Source organism: Camelus dromedarius, chromosome 10 (assembly GCF_036321535.1).
Source record: "Camelus dromedarius isolate mCamDro1 chromosome 10, mCamDro1.pat, whole genome shotgun sequence".
NCBI lineage: Eukaryota > Metazoa > Chordata > Mammalia > Artiodactyla > Camelidae > Camelus > Camelus dromedarius.
Genome location: NC_087445.1, coordinates 28859820 through 28877325, shown reverse-complemented (window position 1 = coordinate 28877325; position 17506 = coordinate 28859820). Strand labels below are relative to the sequence as shown.

Sequence of the window (17506 nt, the reverse complement as noted above, 5' to 3'; positions counted from 1 at the left end):
ATAAGCTGACTTCTCTTGACTTGTGTTATTTTTTTAATGTATGAAATGGGGGAATAAGGTTCCTAACTCTGAAGATGATTGGGGAAAAATGTAATATTACACATAAAACACTTAAAGGAGGACCTCTCCAGTTAGAGGAAAGCTTATTTGATGTTGATGAAAGGTTCAATATCCTTAACTATTATTATGGCTAAAAACCAGGGAGCTTTGTCTATATTTAACCATGGAATGAAGGGCATATGGGAAAGGACATTAAGGTATACTAGTAGGAAAAGGGATTCAGAAATAGGTATTAAAAAGATAAAGGCAATTTAAAATAATTAAGCTCTAAAAAATACTCCAATACAAGGAGACAAAACTAGTCTCCTGTTAAAAAACCAAAAACCTAAACCAGTCCAGCCTTGAAATTATCTTACTGTAAAAATTCCTAAAATGCCATATGGGATTCCATTAACTTCAACAAGCAACTATTGAGCACCTACTATGATGTAAGAGCTGAGATACAAACATGCCCATACCCTGTAAGATTGCAAGGCAGATGTCATTTCACACAAACAGCTGAATAGGTTAAGTGTGAAAGTATTTTATGAGAGCTCAGAGAACAGAAGGTTCAATTCTTCCCGTGGGAAGAGGAAGGGAGAAAGAGGTTAAAAATCTTCTCCAAGGTTCAACTTAAATGTCTACAAGATGAAGCAATTCCTGTTAATAGATGGGCTGAGCTGTATGTTAGGAAAAAAAAAATGAGTGGGAAGGGTTTGGAAAACTGGGTAGTGCGTGCCAGCTTAAAGGCATTCAAGTTCAAAGTTAAAAAAAAAAATGACCATGTATATCAACAAAATCATCTGAGGCCAGCTTGCAGCCTTTGCAATATACATATGAAGTACTATTTACATTAGATAATGAAACAGGTTTGATCACCATCAGGTAGAGAAGGGAAACAGGTGACATTCTAGAGTGGATAAGTATCATCTGCCAAAAGCCAGAGATGAAAGTTCCTGGCATGTATACCAAGTGGTAGGTGGCTGAGAGAGTGAACATGAGGCATGAAGGGCGAGATCAGTCTCCAATGACAAATGGCCATGAACGTAATGCTAAGAAATTCAGTCTTTTATCTTGAAGGCCTCAGGAACCACAGCATTAATTTCTATGTGTCTTTAACATCATCATTTTAAGAGTTCCATGGTTTCCCAGGTCTTTATGAGGACAGATTTATTATTATAAAAGATTCTAACCCATAGCATTAAAATGTTCTCTGTCACCATAAAATAGCTGATGGAATTTCCATGATGGAAAAATACCTAAATTAAAAAAATTAATCCATTCAATTAAATTTTTGGATATTTATAAACATCTGATTATTCATAGGATGGATGGCTCAGGTCATATAGAAAATATTGAAGCTCATGTTGAATTTTTCTCCCTAGAGTTATAAATATACATGTATCTTTTAAAACTCACTCAATTAATATAATAATAATTTTACTTTATCACACACTTCTATATAAAACACCCTGTCCTAAGTTCTTTATGTGTATCATTTCATATCATTTCATTTACTCTTCATCAAATTCCTATTGCTATGAATAGTGTTACCCCATTTAACAGAAGAAGAAACAAAGGGTAACATAGGAAATAACTTGCCTAAATGCACACAGCCAATAAGTGAACAAGCCAGAGTTTTACCCAGCCCGTTTATCTTTCTGAGTGTTCACTTAGTGCTGAGATTGTATGTTCTGTATGAAGTGACTGATAGCTAGAGTTGGTCTCTCCTTCTACACCTTTTGATCCGGACATTCCCTCCTTTAGGAATGTGGGAAACTCTATCCTTCTCCTTGACCTTTCAAGGTCTCTGCTTGTTGTAACAGTCTAGCCTCATAATTCTTTTTTATTATTTACTATTAGAATTTATTATTTTATTCATTTTGGCTTTTCAGTCCTGGCACATTTATTACAAAACTACTAGAGGAAAATGAATTTTCTCTTTTCCCAGTCTCATCTCCCCACCGTTTTTGGTCTTCTACCAGACTTCTTTAGAACTTCCTCCATTCTCACAGGATCTGTTTGGCAGAAGGTTTGGAGTTGCTTTGAGTTGGTCACTACTTCTTTATTACAGAGTCAAAAATCCAAGCCCATCATAAGAGAAATTACAATACGAAATGTAGAATTTAAACTCCAAAGTGTTTTGTGTGATTGTTTGCAACACGATCATGGTAACTGATCAGGACATAGCTAGTGTCACTTTCTGCATCGTTTCCTTCCTGCTTACAGATGATTTTTAAACCAGCCTTTCTGGGGTCCCGCATGAGCAGTTATTATTGGGAATGACTATCCTCCATCACTGCATCAGAAAAACCATGCTCTCGAGTTTTAACATACTGGTAACCAAGTCAGAGAATTCAGATAGTTTGGAAGTTGGCAGTGTGGACACAGCCTCTCAAATAAAGAGGCCAAGATTTCTTACCAGATGTGTGAGGTTACCTTTGGGTGAATACAGATAATTTCCCAGAGTACAGCTTATGCTGCATCTTCCCCTCATTGTTTTAATGTTGCTAACACATTTCTTCCACCAACATACCTACTCTTCTGTTGTTTGTTTCAATACCAGCTTCTCTGGAGCCTCGGGCACAGCACTTCCAAGTGTCAGTAGCTATTAGCTCTGCACAGTTGTTTGTGTCCTTATTTCTCCTGAGTTGTCTGTATCTCTCACAGGTGAGTCCCAGTGGCTTAACGTACCATCGGGTGTGTGTGTTGCAGGGATTTGTGCTTTCTCAGAATAAGGCATTATAGCTATCTTATGTCTCCCATTGCTTGCAAAGTTTTTTGGATCCAAGTACCTATCCTAAAGCCTTATACCTTGCTTATGGTCAATAGAGGGTAAATTGCATTTTAAAAATTATCATTCTACCTATCTATCTACCTAAGTTTTTCAGGGCATCCACTTTCATTTATAGAAGTGGGAAGCACATTTTGAGACAAGGAACATACTGTATTTCAAAGTGCAATGCAAATATGATAATCTTTTTTCAATGAGAACTTCCAAGTTAGGTTTCCTGAATTTTTGTTCCTATTATTTTATGTATATAAATGTATATGTGGTTTTATGTGTATGTAAATAAACAGATACACACACACATCTGTGTGAATGCATGTATGCATCTGCGTGAATTGCATTTCTACCAGTAGGCATAGGAGAGAAACATTTCTTGAGTAAGGCCAAACTTCCTATTTTTTTTCCTGTGGCCAAACTCCATCTGAAAATGTTTCAGGTGTGATCCTCATAATCAGGTTGATTTTGTGTGGAGACACCATGTAAACAAGCTCAATGGCTTTCTCAGGGCTACAAAGAAGTATATATAGCAGAGTATACACAGATTGGTCAAACTAGTGTCTGCTAAAACCAACCAGAAATCTACTTTCATGATGCAAAAGCATGTGCTCAGATTTCTAACATAATTTATAGTGTTTCAGAATCATGCAGAAAATCACAACATGGTGACAGGTCCTCAAAGTTCCCTGTCCTGGTTAAAAAGGACAAAGAACTAGATTATAAGGTGAGGCCACCTGTACCGCCAACTCCTTAGCTATCTTAGTTGAATCAAACTCTGTAGCTTCTCATGTGTTCTCTCCTCTTGAGCTGACATACTGTTGTTAGGAACATCAAACACAGTAAAGCATGATAGAGCGCTTTGGAATTTGTTAAATACTTAATGAATAAAACATGACGTTATTATTAGGTTTTTGTTGGGGAAAAAATGCTGGGAAAGAGAAGTATGTTATCTTGTATGGAATTTGCCAGGCCACTGTTTAACAATTACCACTACAGCACGGGTTAGTCCGGTGTGCTTTATTGCTTGTATGCTCATCTATCCATCATCTTCAGCTTTTTGTAAAAATAGACTCGATTTCTAAGATCTACTATATTATGCTGCAGTATAATATGGGATGTGAAAGAAAGTTATACTATGAAGTCACGATAGAAGTGGTGTAGGATAGATACTACCGTTCCTTTTTTTTAAACTTCCACACTGCAATTTTACTTATCTGTGTAAGAAGCCATATTCTCTCATATTTGAATTACTCAGGTTACAAAGAAGTACTAGAAAGTTACATGAACTTTACTTTATATAGTAATAAATAGAATGTGACTAGATATGTTTAGTAATCTCTTAGTAATAATCCTTGAGAGGAATTCAGGAAACTGGAATAAATCAGTGTAATATTAAAAATGTATGAACACTTATGTATGGTAGAATCTGAGTGGTGGTATAGAGAATACTAGTCAAAATTAAGTACAAAATAATTATACAACATTTCAAGAGAAATACAGGCTCATTACCTCCAAGTACATAAAACAAGTTCTTCCAAACTACAGGCCTTTGTATATATTTTATTAAGTAAATTTTTAAAATTCAGAATATTTTCTGTAAGTGACTTGATAATATTAATACATTGAAGGCATCTTTAAGCAGCTCTAAGCAGTAAGAAATTAGCTCTGAGAGTTTGTATGTTTACAATATTAGTTTGTTCAGTAGTTTTCTTCCCTATAAATAATCAAAAGTTTATACCAGCCCAGCCCATAAGCGCCTGTCAAAAATTCATATATATATACACATATATTTTTTAAAGAATATATTTATTTTTGCTCTAAAGAGAAAATAGAATGGACCACAGTGGCCTTTATCTCCTGGTGGAGGGAGGTGGGGATATGCACGATTTTAAACCTTTCCTATTAATGTTACTACATGCTTCATTTGACCAAAAAAGACTACCTGCATTATTTATGAAGGCAGTTGGTATCCCAGAGTATCAAGAGGTTGGAAGGAGAATATCTAATGACGAATCATTTGGTATTCTGTTTCGCCACAAACCTTATGACTGCAAGAAAAATACTCTCAGTGGTTCTTACCTGCAGTGCACAACCATGGGACCTGCATCGGGAGGGTTACAGGTTTTGACTCTCCGTAAGAAAGCTAGGAAAGGTGTTGGGTGTTCTGGAACACCGTGATCAGGCCAGGCGGTGAACTGGAATTGCCTTACTTCTCTCTTCTCGCTGGAACCATTCTGTGAAGTAGGAACACTGGCTGAAACTCTGTGTCCCAGGCTTCAGGTTATAATGGTGAATAATAACATGGAAGAGGTAACAAGAAGATATGTTGTCTTAATTCCTCCCACCACCCAATATCCTTTGGGAAGACACACTCTTCGGAGATATAAACCTCAAGCTATTTGTAAATTACCAATATTTGCCCAGAAAGATAAAATCCTTAGGTGAGAAGCAATACATTTTTCAGGTTTAACTATCAGGAGTGCTCCTGTTATATTTTACAGAAAGAACTAGTTCTTCTTCATCTATTCTTCATTTGCCGAAACTTTCGTTCAGAGCAAGCATTCCATATCTACTGATAAATCACCAGACAAAGAGAAAAATTGCTGAGCGATAATGGAAGAATTATTTCATTCTTCATTGTTGCCAGTAGAATCAAGATTTAAGTAAAGCCTTGAGATACTTGATTTCTCAAAAGAAGCTATCTTTAAATAATGGAAAGGGGAAAGGGAGGGGAAAAAAATAAAAAAGCAAACCTTGTAAAGTGCAAATGTTCGAACACAATACGTGGCCAGCTCCACAGTATCGAGCAGCGTCACTTGGACCAGCCCATGGGTTTCGGTGCCTCTACTAGGCCAATACTGGTCACACTTCACCTGAAAGAAACAAGTGACACATTCAGGGCAAATCCTCATCAATTTCTCTATTAGCTCTATTTTGAGTTGCTGTTGAAGGAAAACAGCTTTTCTGCAATTCATTTTACATTGATCTTTTTCTGGCATGCTTTCTTGTTATCCCAATGTATGTAAAGTACTGCTCTGATGCCAATATAAACCACATTTTTCAAACTGGTAGGAATACCAAGCAGTAACAGATTCAATTTTCGTGGAGAAAAATAAATTGCAGATTGTTGCTGAGTGAAATAAGAAGAGAGGTATTTGAAACTTCAGAGTACTTGAAAAGAAAACACAAATTTGTTCTGGAATAAATGCTAAGAATCGCTTCAGAAAGATTACACTTAGGCACTTAAATGACTTGGTGAGATAGTTAGTGTTCATCCATCAAGGTTTACAAAGCACAAGCTATTTCATCTTGAGCTATCACCATTCCCAAATACGCTTGTTTAAAGAAGAGTAGAAATAATTCGTAAATCTATCAAAGTATAATAAACAACATAGCATTTTTAAAAATATAAGATAAATGGTATGTGTATCAAAAACAAGTTAAATCTGTAATGTCTAGGGGGAAAAGAGCTGTCTGTTCTTTTAAAAAGTCTCAGAGGGTCACACACTAGCAGTGCAAAGTTTAAATAATTTAAAATCCATTCATTTCAGATGAACAATCTAGTTTCTATGTGGAACTGAACAAAAGCATGTAAAAGGTATTCAACCCAATTAGTTTAAGATGCAACAAAGAATAATTCTAAGTCTACAGTAAGCCTCAGATTTACTGGATGTATCCTTTGGGCATTAAAAAGCATAATAAAAAATGGCAAAGACAACACTGTATTTTCTAGTAAGGTCATAGGTCAGAATATCTTTTCCCTTCCTATCTGAAAAGAAAAAAAAGGGAGTAATTAATTATTAATTGAAGTCACCTAAAATGCATTTCTCTAGGTAAAGAATTTTTACCTTTAGTAAAAGTACTATTTAATATTGGAAAGCACACATTCTATTTGAAAAAGAAAGATTCGAAGGTTACAATCTTTGGATTTAAACAAAAGCAATGAGGCATTATTATCATAGACACTAGAATTTTTTGGTCCAGTGAATAGAATTACTAGATAATTATTTGCTTTTATGATGAATATAAATATTAGTAGTATTCTGTGAATAATATTGTAATTTTCTCTTTTACGTTAAAGCATTTTGCTACTCATAAGATTCAGGCTATCTAGATAGTGGACTTTCTGAAAATGGAGAAGTTTTATTCTTTACACAGTTTCCTAGACTAGGTAAAGGAGAATGTACATTTATAGAAAGGCAGAAATTGAATTCCAAGGTTTGACTTCTGTACCTTTATTTCAACTGTGAGACCCACACAGACATTACCTATTTTACGGAAAACAAAGTGGTTCACAGTAAAATGGAGAATTTGTGTCTTAGTAAGACTTGCATTTCCAAGATGCACAAAATATTCTTCTGTTTTGTATTTCTGTCAGATGTTCTAACTTAAAAATAACCCAAGGGGTAGATAATTCTTTAAGGAGAATATTGACATAACAAGACCAGAGCTGAGTGCCTCTGCCTGTGCTCTGGCCCCTTATTCAAACCCACGTTGTATCTGAGCTGACTTAGCAAAGGTTACTACCCTAGTAGAGATGACACTACTTAAGTAGCCATAATTCAGGAAAAAAAAAAATCACAAAAATTCAGTCAAACGCTCTTGTTTTAAACCATGAAATGGATGTCAAGTTGATGTCTTGCTGCAAAGGACAAAAGTAACTTTGAAGGCCTCTTATTGCAACATTTGAGGTTATGCCAGCAATGCACTAAATTTAGGAATCAAGAGAGAAACTCAAACTCATTATTTAACAGTTTCAGCTGAACATCAACAAATCAAATCAAATCAAAACCAACAGGTCAAACCCCACGAGGACAAATACCACTATGATGGGCAGAAAAACAGCAAGTTAATGCAACAAAATGAACTATAAGATCAGTACAATGTACTGAACCCAATTCAATGTAATTATGTTTCAAACCTGGGAACTGGTTGTCCTCAGACCTTTTGGTGAGGTAAGACAAAGGAAAAGGAAAAGAATCATAAACTAGCCTTTATGTGACCTCTGGAAAAAAAAAATCACTCCATTACTGAGTGACTTTCCATCTATAAATCTACTACATTCCTAAGATGTAGGGAAAACTAAATTTATGTTAATTATTGTTATATTTCTAGTAATAAGTTTGAGAACTGCAACTCTTATTGGGTTTGATAGGGAAAATTTTTTGGGAAAAAAATTCCATAAAACATTACTATAAGGAATAAATATTGTAAACATTTTTAGCTAAAAGAAGAAAAAGTTTTTGTACTCACTTTAAATAGTGTACTTTAATCTTATTCTTTTCCAAAAAAATCCTTTAACATGTTTTAAGTGCAACTGTAAAAACTAGGAGCAATTTTTTTTCAAAAGCAAATATATTTAAACATTGCCATTTTCTCTCAGGAAATATTTCACAAGGGGAGTTTATGAAAAAATAAATATTCTAACGTATGTGCATATACACACATACGCTCTCAGCAGTGGGATTGGAAGCATTCCCTGAGTTATCTGAACAGCTACAGCAATACATCCTTCCCTTCGTTAGCAAGTATCACAGCCTTTATTTTCTTCACCTCGTTCTCCGAGTAGCCTCCACAGGTTTCATCTGACTTCTGAGGGCTAAATTTAAGGGCTTAGACTTACTGACAGATATTCCTTTAAGATTTTTCATTCTTAGCACTATGCTAAACACATAATTTCTGATTTCAACATTAGAGAGCAAGTCAAAAGTCTAGTGAGGAAAAAATAAAAAAGGACATAGGAGAATAATAGAAATGATTTTTTTCTAATTAGCTAATTCAAAAGGAACTAGCTTCATTTTCCTCTCTTGATATGTTTTCTTTGACAATAGCCTCTCTCCCTCCCCCACCACTTTTTTTTTTTCCTGGGAGAAAATCTCTAAAGTTATCTCCAGAGAGATACCACTTGTTAGGCTTCATGCATAGAGCTGAGTGTGAGAGTTGAGATGTGTAGGAGGCTCCCTTTTGGGTATATAGGACTAAAGGGCAGGAGCTACTGAATACAAATACTGATTTCTGTCTTTCCCTATTTGATTCTAAAGTAAGTAACTACAGGTGGCCTCCAGGAATGATTTATGCAAGGTTGGGCCGTCTCACTGGTTGACTGGTAAGCTGGTTCTGTATTTCCAGGACCAAAGTCTAGTGGCCTCTTTTATAAAATGAGAATGACTATCTCCAGCATGATAGTGCTATTGTAAGGCTCAGAAATCATGCACCTGAAACCCAGAACCCGATGGCCAACACAAATAGGCATCCAATGGGAATAGCTATTATTATTTGTCAGATTATGTTCTCAACTTTTTGTGGTTGTTATTATAAACTACTGAAATCACTTTAAATGTGAAAAAAAAAGGAATATGTTATTAATCCCAGTAGGGATTAGGACGTTCTAGGTGGGAGGCAAGGTGTGAGTGGCCGTGAGGACACCAGAGTGAAAGGAGACACAGTCCTGTACCCAGTCATCATCAGTCTTACTGACTAAATATGGAGGCATGTTTATACCTCCTGGTTCTTTAAGTAATAGGTACTTGTGAGATTCAGAACAACTCCCTTAATCTACCTGGACCCAGTCTGCCATGAGAAGAGAATTTGCTAGACTCTGAGGTAGAAAAGGAGTGAAGCAGAACCCACTACCCAGGCTGTGGTTTAGAAACAATCGCCCTGTAACTCTACTTGAGGCCTACACTGAATGTGACCATTCAGACTCCTGGCTGAATTTGGGGGTGATATTTCTTTTTATAATTGCAAAGTGATTAATTACCCTTATGTGGTAAGCTTTCCTTTTTCCATTATTTTGGAAAGAACAGGTTGACTATTGCTACACATTTGCTATGGAATTAATTCATTTTCTCTCTTTCATGTCAAACTATTAAAAGCAAGTTGATGAACATATTTAAGTGTATTCAGAAAAACTTGCCATTAAAAACATCTAGTAGGATTTGATCCAGTAGGTCTGCTGACTGTGCTTTGGGGAAATGCTCTCCTTTTAGTTCCATTTTTACTTCCACATGGCTTATCTTGGAAGTTCCTGGCAATCATGGGCAATCAACATGTGCAAGCTGACTTTATAATCAACTGTACTGTGGTCTAAGTTGGCTTATTCTTAGGTTGCCTAAAACTTTCTGAAAGTAAAACCTCCTCCTTTCAATTTAACAAAGCCTTATTTGCTGCGTCCAGCGTAGCTAGGGACCGTGTCTGAGGACAGGTGATGCAAGACTTAAGAAACAAAGAGACATAGTAAAGAGCAACGATGGGACCAGGGGACTCAAGATCTTGTGGATCCAGAGTGTCGAAAGCCTGGTCGACATCATATTTATTAGGAGTATACAGTTAAGAAAAAAAATGCGATCAAAGAGGTGGGGCTTTAGATATTCCATGCGATAAGCACTAAATTCTGCTTGCTGTTTAACTGATTAATTTCAGGCCTATCCCTTCCAGGAACAATCACCCTCCTCGGGGTATGCAAAATTTCTAAATCTATCCTGTTACTGCCTCTGGGACATCTGGAGATAGCAAATATTTCCCCTGGGCTTAACTGCATGCTTTCATGCCAGAATGAAGTTCTGTTAATGGATGATCTGGCTCTCCAGGACCGTCCATTGTTTCACCCTAAGGAAATATCTGCCCTCCTTCTTGCCCCTATGGCCCATCTTAGGATTGCCCACCACAAATTTTCTTTAGCATAATGCGTGCTAAAGGTCATCTACTGCACAAAACATTAAAACAAAACAAGCATGTGCATTTTAACCATGCAAGTGTGAATATAATATTTTAAGCTCATGGAAATTTAGGTGTGGCTTGTTTTCCAGCTGTTTGTTTCCCAGCACTTACTGAGCATGACAGTGTGGCAAAGCATCAGAATTCCACATGTGACAAACCCAATCCCTCCAAAGGGTCCCAACATCACTGAACAAAAATGCATTTGCCACATGGTACTTTGAAAAGCCTGCCTAGGGTCACGTTATTTTAGCCAAAGAAGGACTTAAAATAGACAATAAATGATACCTGGAAAACCAAAACTGTTGGTGAGAATGGCTAGTATTTAGTAAGTTTGGGCAGAGGATTCTTCCATAAGGAGTGGACAGTGTGTTAACATTAGATAATACAAATCTGGGTTGTTATTTAGACTAAGGAAATGTTAGCACACACCTGTCAATGTACACTGAATAACGGAGAACACAATGAAAGAAAATTCAGATAAATATTAGGATATATTCTAGTGGACAGAAAAATTATATGCTTAACTGTTCCTATAGGTTATTGCATCTCTTTTTAGCATTTTTAAGATTTAATACTTGATCTTCCAAAATAAGGACAGAGATCATGTCAATGATTCTATTCTGTTTCAGTAATAGTGTCATTCTCTCCATGCAAGTAATATTTAGCCATGTCTGTTTTCAAACAGCAAGCTGTCTGGTTTATGTATTTCCCCTTTTCACTTTCTCTTTGTTGACCACTATTTAGTAGAGGATCAAGGGCAACAGAATACTTGAAATGAGAGTGATACTAACGCATTTGACTATCTGCACAGTGATAGCTTTTCATAAATAAAACTCTAAAGCTGAAAAATATTAGTCTTTAAATGAACTAAATTCTACATTATAAACCTGCTTACCAATTCATTGAGCCATTCAAACACAGTCCAAACCATGTATTAATTAAAAAAAAATCCCTGATATTCCCTTTTGTTTGATGTGCGCTATGAACTGAATGTTTGTGTCCCTCCAAAATTCATATGTTGAAACCTAATCCCCAATGTGATGGTGTCAGCAGTGAGACCTTTGTGAGGTGATTAGGTCATGGAGGTGGAGCCCTCATGGATGTGATTAGTGCCTTTTAAGAGAGACCCCAGAGAGCTCCCTCACCCCTTCATCACGTAAGGATACAAGACAGTTTTCTATGAACTAGGAACTGGCATCTTGATCTTAAACTTCTCAGCCTCCAGGACTGTGAGAAATTTTTGTTGTTGATAATGCATCCAGTCTGTGACATTCTGTTACGGCAGCCAAAACAGAACAAGACAATATGTCTGCCGGGAGTTAAAAGAGGGAGCTCCTCTGGACTTTGCCAATGACTTCTCTCATTATGTCTCTAGCTTCTAGCTTTGTTGTAGCCAGAGGATATTCGTGTGGAATGCCCCCCTGTCACCGCCAGGTAGCACTTCGCTTGGGCTCTTGGAGTTTACACTCAGCCCCAGTCACTCTTAGCAGTGGTTGCATGCTCTACCCAAACTTACTGTCACCTCTGCATCTGCCTTGGTCTGCCTAGTGGCTGCCTGTAGTCCAGTAACACTCCAGTGTCACTGCCAGTGAGCAATATCATTAGGTGACTTAAAGTTTCAATAAAAAGATAATTTTTATATACCAGTCAGTATTGATACATGTTAATATCTTAACACCCAGTACAACTATACTGGTGCACAACAGCTGACTATCTGCCTTTCCTACGCATAGAGCTTCATCTACACTTCTCAGAATTTTAAAAATGACCTAATCCAGACTGGGAGTGCTATAACCATGAATGTGGAGAAAGAGGGGCTTAGCTCAATGTCACCAGGAACAAAGTTCAGTCTCCCCCTCCGTAAATCTCATTCCATAGGCTGTTTTGCTTCTAATTCACTTGAATAGGAATGTTTTGAGCCAGGATCTGTAGGCTGTCATTCTACATAGAGGGGGTGGGGTGGGGAAAGAAGGTAGAAAATCCAGGAAGCTAACAAACAGGAAGAAATTGGCGGGCTTCTTTCTCTTTTATCTGACACTGTGTCTGTTGACAAGAGAAAACCAAGAGTGTGGAACTTACTAGATAAGAACCCAGACATCCTTTAGGTTGCCAACATGAGCATCATTCTTTTTGTTGCCAGTGTCCTATATACATTAAGTATCCAACACTTTTCAAAAACAATCCCATACATCATGCAGACTCCAAAGGCAATGTTTGTGCTGCCATTCCCATAGTTGCTTAAGGGAAAAGCAGCTTCTGTTGCCCTAGATAGGCAGCGCTTGAGGCTGCAGTTTGAGAAATTAAACGTTCAAGGCCTTTGGCACTCCCAGTTCTGTTTGGAAAAGGACACAAACCTGGCATTTGGAAAGCATTTGCTCTCCATTAAACTTACCGAACCTTGACAAACCAGAGTGGCCAAGAATTAGTTTGCCAGTGGCCAAGAATTATTTTGCCACTGGCCAAGGCTAGGCCAAAACTGATAACGACAATGAAAACAGTAACATTGCCATTTATAATCTGCAACAGGATTCTGCAAACTTTTAACCCAAAAGGACCTCATAGTCTGAAAAGAGTCTCAAGATTTGTTTTACAGAAAAACAAGAAAATGTTTGATCAGAATCTCCTTTTTTGCTGTTTTTTTGCCCAGAATTGCCCTCTTAGCCACAGAACCAAGTGTAAATGTGTCTCCAGCTCACTATCATTCTCTGTTGGGGAAAATTTACTGAGGTGACATTCAAGAACTTGAGAGGACATAGGAAGAGTGAGTGGTCTTTAGGTCACACTTGCTGCACTGGCCACGTGCCATGTCCCTGTATTCTAACTCTTAAAGCTATTAACATAATGTAGTTAATGCCAGCCTGATCCTCTGGCCTTGACAGCATCTAACCTCCATTCATTAGTACAAACAACCAAGTCTAGTGGAGCAAGGATCTTCCCGTTTCTGACCTAAGAGAAAGTAAGCGATGTTGCACAAAATATCTGATCTGCTCTAGCAATGGATGCCATCACCTGGGTTGCTTGATTCTCTATTTGGGAACAGAAAATGAGATTTAGAGAGTTTGGGAAACAAGTATAGACTTTCTCACTTCTAATTCTAGGCTTTTGAGGGGAGGGTATAGCTCAAGTGGTAGAGCACATGCTTAGCATGCACGAGGTCCTGGGTTCAATCCCTAATACCTCCTCTAAAAATAAATAAACGAATAAACCTAATTACCTCCCCCCTTAAAAAAATAAATAAAAATAAAAGAAAAAAGAAAAAAACCCCAACAATTCTAGGCTTTTACTACTAATCAACATGGCTCACATTGGATGACAGTTCAAATCATGCCCCAGTTTTGGAGCATCAAAATTTCACTCCCCATCCTCGACACTGATAGCACTAAGTACCACCACAATACTAGCTCTTTGAGTGGTTCAACTCCCACTATGAAGCTTGCAAGACGAGCATCAACTCTGGACACTGACTGAAGGCAGGCTGGGAGGACAAGCGAAAGTCAAGTATCTCTTAACCTCAGTGAAGCCATTTTTGCTTCTAACACTAATCGAGGCTGTTGAAGAATTTGTTAAGCATAGGTGTACACATTCCCTCTGTCTTATCTACATGAAGATGGAAAACAAAGTAGAGGAGAAACAGCCAAAAGCAGATAGATAAAGGAAAAAAAAAGTCAGCAATCACTCACTAAATAATAAGAGCTTTCTGGGCCAGGAATCACCTCAGCAAATCCAGTACCTTGGAGACTCCGATTCCTCAAGTGAGGCTTGCCAACCATGTGTCCCAGCTGCCCACAAATAATACCCTTTGAGTGGAAATCCCAGCTGTATACATTTTACTTTCTTACCAGTGCTTCATTTTTTCCAAACATTTTCTTCCCTCCATGTGGTTGCCCAAACCAATCCATGTGCTTATTGGCATGTTATGAAACATGGAAGCAATTAGAGACCACATTCTGGGGCACAGGAATGACTTGCTGCAGAATCAATGAACTACGCAGAACTTGAGAGGATTTGGCAAAAAAGATGGAAACTGTGGAATAAAACCCACTAACAGTATCTCATGTCACACAGTACATTCTACAAAGCTTTAAACTGATCTGTGTGTTTTCAGGCTGCAACCAAATTCTACCTACAAAATCACTAGTTTTTAGCATTATATTTTGTTTCATACACACACACACACACACACACACACACACACACACACACACACACCCTAAACAAACTCATGGAAAATATTCAACTTACACATTACACAACTGAGAGAGGGGGTGATAACATTTGAAAAAAATCAAGGAACTTAAGTCTTCAAATGGTCGCCTTAAACTCTAAGCCACACCTCACACTTACAAGGGCTTCTACACTTAGCCATCCAAATGCTAAGAATGGTGGATTCTATAACAAAAAGTCGGTGAAATGTCTAACACATGCTAATGGACCCAGCATCCTTTTTCTTGAGTGAACTGTTCTGACTCAGCAAAGGGTACAAGCTCTGCTGATGTATCAGCCACAGTGAGAAGGTGAGAGTGGGCCTGGGAACAACAGAGGGCTGGAAGACATAGGAGATAGGTTCTCAAGGCTGATTCTCGAGCATCACCAAATAAATGAGAATGGGGAGGGAGAATCAAAAGAACCCAGAAGAAATGTAGTGTCAATAATATATTACCTTTTTTTTAATATTTTATTTTTATTGGTTTTGGTTGTTTTGGAGAGGAGGTGACTAAGTTTACTTATTTACTTATTTATTTTAACGGAGGTAGTGGGGATTCAACCCAGGACCTTGTGCATGCTAGGCATGCACTTTTACCGCTGAGCTCTACCCTCCCGCCAAGAATATATTATCTTTAGTGATAATTATTACTACATATAACTCATGTTGGCCTTACTATTTTTATATTATATTGCTTCAAGACATGTGAAAGTAGCAGCCAGAATGTTCCATTGTCGTCTTTTTTGCAGATTGATTAACAAGCTCCTTGCATCAAGGTCTCCATTTTGGAGATTCTGTCAAAGGCAAGTGCAAAAGAACCCCGTGTTCTGAGCTATACTGTCCTCTTGACCGGGATGCATGGGTCTGCTCCACTGGGAACAGTGAGCAGAATTTGCCATGTGCAGTGACTCTCTGAGTTTGGTCAGGATTCACTGTCAGCTACTGAGAAATAAACTCATTTCATTTGGCAACAAAAATTGAATTATTCGGAAGCCAGCTTTAGGGGAAACTAAAGCTATAATGGTAAAGCCTTCAACCTCTCTCTCTCAACAGAAAAATAATAGTGTATATCACTGAGCCACCTTGTCACATTCCTTATCTCAGGCAATACCCACAATAACCCTTCCACGTAATCCAAAAAGGAGAACAGAGACTTTGAGGGATCCAGCAGGTTGCTCATTGTTACATAGCTAGCATGTCCTAGAGTCGGGATCTAAATCCAGACATTTGACTGCAAGACACCCCTACTTGGAACTATGTCACATAGCTTCCTCTGATGGTGGTGTCCCCAGGCAGTCCTGTGTAATATACTATCTTTTCTTCCCTTTCCTTTTCTTCTTTCTTTCCCACCCCAATTCTCCAGTTAACAGGTATTCTTGCCTACTTTTCATACACAGAAGTGTTTATACACATGTGCCCTTTTAAAAAAATAAGCCAAGGGGATGAACATTATTTTGAGAACCTAAGCCTTAATAAAAATAATGAAATTTCAGGCTTTAGCCCTTGGACAGATAATTTGTTTAAACTACCTGGACCCTCTCCCTTTATGAAGGAGACTACAGGCAGTTCCTACGTAAAGCCAGGCTAGTCCAGATGTCTGCTTTGAAGTTGGCTGCTGGGAATTGAGAATTCATTGACACATAGGTCAGCCCACATAACCCACAAAGTGCCTAAAGTATGGAGCTATATATTTCAGTAACAACTAACCACTATTTATAACATTGTTTTTATAGCAAAATGTTATCCAAGTTCTTGCTTTGAGCATTCAGGAATGCCTTCCCTCCCCACTTCTTTAGAGGAGGGAGCAAGTAGACAGGGGAAAGGTGAGGGAGGAGGATGTGAGGGAGGAGGATGAAGAGCAGGTGAAATAATTTGGGGGCTGTTTTAGATCTCTCTATGACACTTGGTCATTTTCCCTCCAGTGTTCTAGATGGGGGAACAAAGGGCTTTTAGGCCTTGGGCCTCAGGGCTCACTGTATGGTCAGATTCATGATGGGTGAGATTTCTCAATTTTGGCTTCTGCAGGTCATCACAAGTTTGCGTAAAGGCTGAAACCACCACAGAGTAAAAATCACAAGACAGCACTTTAACTGGCTCCTTAGGTCTTTTAACAAAGGCACAAGCTAACTTGCAAGAGCGAAGAGTAATTAATGAAGGGAGCAAACAGAAGTTCATTTAGTAACTTCCAAATAAGTTTCCCTGTCTGGGGTGGGGGAGAAAAAGGTAGCCTGCAACATACAGATAAACGGGCAGTATTTAAGTCACAATGCCTTCTGCCGAGAACTGCTCATTACTATCAGATGTTGCACTGGCAGTGGGGCCAGTCAGAACTAACTTTATTATTAGAAGCAATTAGGGAGAAAAGGGGCAGAATTTCATTTGGTTATTTCAAAACAAGTTTCTGTGCATGGTTTAATGAAGGCCTGCAGTGTCAAGATAAAATGTGTGTTTTACTGAAAACAGCTTTTGCAAATGACTGCTTGTTACCAGCCGGTATCTCCAGGCCGAGCAGCCTGGGTAGGTTGAATTTACATGCGTGCTGTAATATAATAGTTCAGCTGTCTTTGCTTCACAGGAGTGTTAATAGGCAGTATGGCTTGGTGGGTAAGCACGTGTGTTCTGGAGCCAGGCTTTCATCTTCAATTCCTCACTTTGATCTTGGTATCTGAATGAGCTTCGGTGACCTTCTGGAACATCCTGGCCATAGCTTACTTGTATATGAAGTGGAAATCTTAGCAATGTTTATCCTATGGGCG

General features: G+C 38.0%; 1 protein-coding gene across 20 annotated transcripts in view; it reads right to left on the bottom strand.

The window, feature by feature from the left end:
* Window positions 1-17506, bottom strand: part of PTPRD (protein tyrosine phosphatase receptor type D) — a 1876190-nt gene that overhangs the window by 40697 nt on the left and 1817987 nt on the right. For all 20 annotated transcript variants that reach the window (XM_064490208.1, XM_064490209.1, XM_064490212.1 and 17 more), the window contains 2 exons: window positions 5581-5700; window positions 4907-5061 (listed from right to left, as the gene is read on the bottom strand). In XM_064490208.1, coding sequence (XP_064346278.1) covers window positions 4907-5061; window positions 5581-5700 — 275 coding nt within the window. The remainder of the gene's footprint in view (window positions 1-4906; window positions 5062-5580; window positions 5701-17506) is intronic.